The sequence below is a fragment of the Limulus polyphemus genome, unplaced genomic scaffold, assembly GCF_000517525.1.
Source record: "Limulus polyphemus unplaced genomic scaffold, Limulus_polyphemus-2.1.2 Scaffold2670, whole genome shotgun sequence".
Taxonomy (NCBI): Eukaryota; Metazoa; Arthropoda; class Merostomata; order Xiphosura; family Limulidae; genus Limulus; species Limulus polyphemus.
The window spans coordinates 130,633-138,275 of NW_013668280.1; the positions used below are offsets into that span (position 1 = coordinate 130,633).

The 7,643-nt window shown below is 34.6% G+C and overlaps 1 protein-coding gene across 6 annotated transcripts in view; it reads right to left on the reverse strand.

Moving 5' to 3' along the window:
* The window catches only part of LOC111087806 (fasciclin-2-like), a 23,674-nt gene extending 16,582 nt beyond the window's left edge, over positions 1-7,092 (reverse strand). Inside the window, exon 1 of one of the 6 annotated variants that reach the window (XR_002612449.1) lies at positions 6,976-7,076. Coding sequence is in view for 5 of the 6 variants with exons in the window: in XM_022395792.1 (XP_022251500.1) it covers positions 6,787-6,958 (172 nt within the window). In the remaining variant the exon portion in view is untranslated. Of the gene's footprint in view, positions 1-6,786 lie in introns of all 6 variants that reach the window. The other 5 variants (XM_022395793.1, XM_022395792.1, XM_022395790.1 and 2 more) reach the window with 5 other exon arrangements.
* Between the last annotated feature and the right edge of the window lie 551 nt (positions 7,093-7,643).

Below are 7,643 nucleotides of genomic sequence, written 5' to 3' on the forward strand. Positions count from 1 at the left end.
TAGTCTAAGCCCTATGACAAAGAACTATTGGGCACAATGGGACCAGTTAAAGCTTGAAGATGGTATTCTTGTTCGGAGATGGGAAAGTAATGACCTGGCAAACAGTTTTACTGAGAAAGTAACGGGAAGTTGTGTTGCATCAATCCCATGATAGTTTAACAGGAGGACATCTTGGAGTTAAGAAGACATTGAGTCACCTACGGCAGAGATTTTACTGGATAGGTATGAGGCAAGATGTGGAAGAATGGTGCAGGACTTGCAGTACATGTTGTGCTAAAAGGGGACCCAAGCATAAGGGATGTGCTCCAATGAAGTTATATCAAGTTGGTGCACCAATGGAAAGAGTAGCCGTTGACATTGCTGGTCCTTTGCCCCAAACTCGTACTGGAAACAGGTACATTTGTGTGGTGATGGATTATTTCACCAAGTGGCCTGAGGCATATGCAATACCAAGTCAGGAAGCTACAACTGTAGCTTCAGCTATTAGTGAATCAGCAGATGTTTTCAAATTTGAACACACTTAATGATGAATATCATCCATCCTTTCCGATAACACTTTCATGAACTCTGACAAATTTTCAGGCAACTCTTTGTAAAGTGGGTGTCCTGTTATCAGGTCAACTGGCAACCAAAGTTCCCGACCAAACATCAGCTTTGATGGAGTGTATCCAGTGGCTTCATGCTCTGCTGTTCTATAGGCCATCAACAGTGAAGGGAGTAAGACATCCCAGTCATCTTAGCGGCTACTACAAAACTTTGCCAATTCCTGTCCCAGTGTCCAATTGTACTTTTATACCATCCCATCAGACTGTGAATGAAGTGGCGTTGTCCTGGACTTTCGTATGCCAAACAACTTGCAGCTATGTTATGATAAGAGATCTACTGAAGTCAGCTTTGTACCAGGAGACAAGGTGTGGTTGTATAATCCCAGGAAGACTAAAGGGAAGTCTCCTGAGTTGTCTTCTCCATGGGAAGGCCCATAATGACATAGTGGTTCATCTCTCAGACGTGACTTTCCGAAGAAAACGTGGTCGACGAGGTAAACCAAAGGTGGTGCATGCCAACAGGCTTTGGAGTTATCATGGTCCAGGTCATTTCAGTTGGAACAAAGTGAACAACAGAACAAATGATGCTGCTGAAGACGTGTCACCTGAAAAAGCCACTGTTGAAGAAGAAACTCTACCCTGTTTTGAGAAGGAAAACAGTGAAGCCGTTACTGAAGTTACTACCACTGATGTGACTGCTACGGATAATGGGACATTTCCTGATGGACCAGATGAGCCCCACGTGTAGCAGAATCCAATAAGACGGAGACCAGTATGGAAGTAGATACGTCCTGTAAAATTAGGAGACTTTGTTGTATTTTAATTTTGTGTTTGTAAATTCTGTATATTTAATTAAGTTATTGTTAATTATCTATTGGTTTAATGTAAGTGGCTATTGTTCGGGACAAACAATACTAAGGAAGGGGCAGTGTTACGACAGCGGAAGTCACGTGAAGCTGCTGGCACGTTTGGCACTGGTAGCGTGCATGAAATTTCTTGAATGACCATGAATTATCTGGTAAGCTCGAGTTTGTTCGAGACACCCTCTTTTTTAGTATATAAGCCTGTTAGAGAAAGCCTGCAGGATTGAATGAAGAGAGTTCCGGGTAATTTACGATTCTGTTTCGAGCTAGTGTATGTTTTGTTATCGAGATTGTGAATCACTGTGATTTATACTGTGTATTATGAAAGTAGTTAAGTTTAAAGTGACGAGAAACATACTGACTGTGAAATTACTGAGTACTAAAAGTTTGTATCGAGAAAGAATAAACTGGTTTAATCAAGAAAGGATTTGTATCACTGAAGTTCCTCGGGAAGAATTTCTACCGGAAATTAACAAACAAGCAGATACATAACAATATATATAAAATTTATAAAAATTAACAGAAGCCTCAATGACCAATTAAGGTCATTTCTGATCAATAAACACTAAATGTAGATTTTGCTCACTAAAAGTTGCTGGAAAGAATGGGAATGTAGCTTCTATTATCGAGTACAAACATATATATAAAATTTATAAAAGTCACTGAGGAGTTTGGCTATAAAACCTTGAATCAAACTTTTCAAGACCTGCATAAGGTTTATAAACTTTTTTGTACCTACCCTAATAATGAACTTGTGCACATACTTAAGGAAAACAAAAGGGTCAGAGAAGAATGTGAATGAATAACTTAATAAGGTTATATTTATAGTTATAAGTAATTCCTTGACAAGGCATGTGAATGGGATAGTCTGTGGAGTAAATAGGGAGAAAAGAATTAGATTATGCTATCCAGGGGTACAGGTGGATGATATAACTGACAAATCCAGGACAACTACATCCCAGACAATTAGACACCTAAACACATGATGAAGTAGGACATTTAGCCACCACTTGTTTATTATAAAATAAAAAAATAATTACAATAATTTTCTCGATTATATGACCTGTATATATCCAGGCCTACTACATTACAAGTTTATTTAACTCCATTATATGAACTGTATAGAGTCTAGGCCTATTTTACCAAAATTTTAAATGTACTCCATTATTTGACTTATGTAAATCTAGGTTTATTATATTACCAGTTAAATTTACTCCATTATATGACCTGCATGGTAACTAGACAATTATTAGGTGTCTAAATGTCCTACTTTCTCATTTTTTTAGGTGTCTAATTGTCTGGTTACCATAAATGACAGAGCAAGAGATATAATAAAGGGGCTAGCAATGATGCAGTTCTTGTTGTGCATATATAGGCTTGTGATGTAGGAAAAGATAGGTCAGAGTAGATAATTAATAAGTACAAGGAGTTGATAAAGGCATTTAAAGAAAAGGACCATCAGTTAATTGTGTCAGGAATAGTGCTGTGAATTAATTGTGGGGATCAAGTTATGAGTAGGTCACTAGAGCTAAACGCTAGGCTTAGATTAATATGTAAGAATGAGCAGATAGCCTGTTTGGAAGAAGAGAGCTTTATAGAATGGATGGTTTACATTTAAATAGGGTAGGGGATATCTTGTTTGGAAGAGATATTAACTCAGCTGTAAGGGAAGATTTAAACTAGGACCACACAGTGGCGAGGGCCAGGATAAACTAAATGCAACAAATAAGGTGTAGAGAAATGTTTAGCATAGGAAATAAGCATAGAAGTAGTTCAAAGTATAGGCTTAATTTTTACTATTGTAATGCTAGAAGTATAAGAAATAAAATAGATGACTTTAGAGCATTGGTAGGACTGGAGGATTTTGATATGATAAGAATAACTGAAACATGGTTAAACATAGATGATTTTGATGACATAAATTTCTTTGAAATACAGGGTTACAGGCTATTTAATATGGATAGAGTATTAAAGAGGGGGGAAGAGTGGCTTTATATGTAAAATGTGAGTTATATCCTGTTGAAGTTGAGGATATTGAAGATAATAAGAGACTGAATCCATTTGGGTTTCTATTAGTGGATATAAAGGGAAAAGGCTTTTAGTTGAAATTTGTTACAGACCACCAAATGATATTGAGAAACTATACAATGAGATTAAGATTTCAGCTGTTAATGAAGTCATAATTAGGGTGATTTTAATTTCAGGCATATAGATTGGGAAATGTTTGAGTCAAACCATGAGGTAGAAAGGTTATTGGAAATGGTTCAAGATGGTTTTTTTCATCATTCTTCGTCAACTGGTCAAGGAACCTACTAGAAAAAAGGCTATTTTACATTTATTGTTAACTTCTAATATATGAATTGTTGAGATCCTAAAAATTGGGGAACATCTGGGTGCAAGTGATCATTTCTCTATTAGGTTTGATGTTTTACTGCATATAGAGATCAGGAATAATGATATTTTGGTTACAAATTTCAAAAAGCATACTTTGAAGGGATGAGACAAGAATTATATATTGTGAATTTGGCATCTCAGTTATTGGGAGACTCTGATCAAATGTTTAAGGTTAAATTTTTAAATATTCAAAATAAACATATTCCTTATAGAAAGAAAAGGGTGGCTGCAAGTAAAAAACCAGGTTGGCTCACAAAGAATATAAGAGATAACATTAAAGAAAAGCATTATAAATATTTTAGAAATGTCAATTGACTGGTATGACAGGAGATTTAAAGGATTATAAAAGAGCAAGAAAGTTGGTCAAACACGAAAGTAGGACATCAAAAAAGGATGTATGAAAAAAGGTTGGCTGAAAACAGTAAGGATTTCTTTAAGTACATTAAGGGTATAAACAAAATGTTATAATGGGAGTAGGACCTTCGAGGGATAAAGAAAAGGTTGTATCTGAGGATACAAGATGGCTAGATTATTAAATTTTGCTTTTTCTTCAGTTTTTACTAATGAAGATTTATGCAGTATTCCTCATATTGAACAGTTGTTAGATGTAAACAAGGTAGAACAAGATAACTGCATTAATTCTGTGCTGGTTAAGAAAAAATTGGGAAGTTTAAAAAATATAAGGCTCTTGGACCAGATAATATTTCCCCAAAGGTTTTGAAGGAGGTTAAGGATTGGATATGCGAGCCACTTGCTACTATTTTTTGTAAGTCCTTGAATAATGGGCAGGTGCCAAAGGATTGGAAGTTAGCTAATGTCACTTCTCTTTTTAAGGGAGGTAATAAAAATTGTCTTGGTAATTATAGGCCTATTAATCCTACATTATGTGGGAAAAGTTTGTAGAATTTGATGAAAGATGCTTTGCAAAGTCATTTAACAAAGTTTAGAAATTTATTGGATAGTCAACATGGTTTCACTAAGGGAAAATCTTGCCTTACAAATTTTTTGACATTCTTTGAAAAGGTTACAGCTTATGTAGATGAAAGTAGTGTATTTGGGGTATCTGAATTTTCAAAAAGCATTTGACGAGGTTCCACATAAAAGGCTCGTAAAAAATATTATTTCTAGGTGTGGGGGATAAGTTAGCTAATTAGATAGAAAAATGGCTGGATGGAAGAAAACAGAGGGTTTTTATAAATGGAGTTCAGTCAAATTGGATTAATGTCAAAAGTGGAGTCCATCAGGGCTTGGTTCTTAGGACTTTTGCTTTTTCATTTATTTACATCAATGACACAGATGAAGGGATGGTCAATAAATTACTTAAATTTGCTGATGGTATTAAGGTCTTGGGTGTTTCTGGCTGTGAAGAGGAGGCTGCTGATTTAGAAAAGGATTTAGATCATTTATTGAGTTGGGCAAATAAATGGCAGTTGGATTTTAATTATAATAAATGCAAGACAATGCATGTGGGTTATCATAATTTGAATTATAAGTATAATTTGGATGGGAATAACCTTAACAGTGTCATAAAAGAAATGGATCTTGGTGTAATGGTTGATCAGTCTCTTAAACCATCCAAGCAGTGTGCTGTTGCTAGTAGTAAGTCAAATAGGATTTTAAGTTGTATCTACAGAAACAGTGAATACAAGTCTAAAGAGATGATAATTTTACTGCATAGTTCACATCACTAGTTAGGCTACATTTGGAGTATTGTGTTCAGTCTTGGGCTCCTTAATTTAGGAAGGACATTTAACTGTTGGAAAGTGTTCAGAGTAGGGTTACAAGAATGGTGCCTGGGATAGAGGGTTTGTCATACGAGTAGAAATTAAGATCTTGAAAAAAGAAGTTATAGGAGATCTGATTGAGGTGTTTAAGATTGTAAAGGGAACCGAGAGTATTGATGCATCATTTCTTTTCATATTTAACAGCGATAATAGTAGGACTAGGTGACAAATAAATTTTGGCATGGAAGGAATCATCTTCAGCTAAGGCAGTTGTATTTTTCTAACAGGATGGTTGGCCTCTGGAATGGGTTGCTTTCAGATGCTGTGGAGTCAGTAAATTTAAGTGAGTTTAATAAGAATAGGAATGATAAGGGCTGGCTTTAAGTTTTGTTTTTCAATTTATTATAGTTTAAATTAGGGGATGGGACAGACAAAATGGACCAACAGATTCCCTGTTATCCATAAACATTATGTTATTTTATATATGTATTACAAACCAATGGTTAAAACTTTAAATACTCATCATTGTATCAGTAGATATTTATTTCACTTCTGAATTTGTTTACTGATTTGGCATTTGATATGTGATAAGTAAAAAAGTTCTATTTATTTATAACTATCTGTGAAAATATACAGAGGGTTTTATATAGGGATTTTGACCAGCATTCAGCACTACAAAATATTTGATGTGTTTCAGTATAGGTGACTAACAAGAGTTCAGCAAACCTTCCTTCACACTTGAATAATAATATCTATACCATCAAAATGTAACATAAGACAAGAGTCCATATGCAAATCCAACACCCACCATTGGGCAAAAGTAAATACTTAAATTTATCCTTCATTCTTCAGAAAATTATTGATCCGCCTTTTACTAGTTTAGGGTTATACTTATAGTTATACTAAGAAAGCCAAAACTTACACTACTGTACGTTAGCAGTATTACTATTAGTATTAGGGAAACGGGATGATGAAGTCAGATATTAGTGTAATATCATGCGATGATATTACTTAATACAAATTACGTTATTAATATTAAACAACTGTTTCGGCACACCTATAACGTTAGCATTTTTTTAAATCGAACAACTTAGTTTACGATATTTTATATTTAAGTTGCCTGCAAATAAAATACATAATATGGTGCATAGTTTAGCTGCATTTGTTCAACTGTAAATATTAATACGATATTTAGTTTCAATCAATTTTTTACCACGTTCTTGGAAATGCTGGTGATATATAATATTAATAAAATGCTACCTTTAATCAGTGTAGGCTTCATCACGTTCAACTTCATGCCAAGTTTCATACCAAAACTTGATTCAAGCAGAATAAAGCTAAATAAAGCAACCATGACAATACTGGTATATGACATTTTACAATTCATTCGTAATATATTCCTAATTATTACCATGAATATTTTCGAATGCATGCATTTTACAAACGTACAATCAAACGGCGTTCCTGCTTCTGTAAACTATATTTAACATCTTCGGTTTTAAACAAACAAAAAAATCCCCCTTTTTCAATTATGTCTTGCATGATGAAGGCATAAAAAAGCTGTAACAATGGGTAAATAAAACAATTTGTACGATTCTCTAAGGTTCAAGGTAATTTTATTTATTTGTAATTATGTGTAATATTCTTTAGTCAGCATTATGCAAGTTTTAAAAAATGGTTTAAGTATTGTTCGTTTTCATATGAACTATCAAATAATGAAATAGATGAGCACGTATTCACACACACACACACACACAAATCTACAATTTCAATAGTTTTGTGTAGATATTGTTTCATGGGGAATAATTTCTTATTTAATTTCTTTTTATAGTGATAAGAGAATTTTCAGGGATATTTTATAATTCGGCTTATCGAGCATTTTCTTAATAAATGTCCCCTGTAGGTCAGTGTTAAGTTTCAGGACTTATCATGCTTTTATTTGGGTCTAGTTAACTGCGGTGCTCCCAGTGGCACAGCGGTATGCCTATAGAGTTATAACGCGAGAAACCGGGTTTCGATACTCGTGGTAGGAAGAGCACAGAAAGCACTGTTGTGTCTCCAGTCGTTAGTTGATTTTCCGTAACTTCGTTCCCACGAAACTTTAGCGACACAAGTCC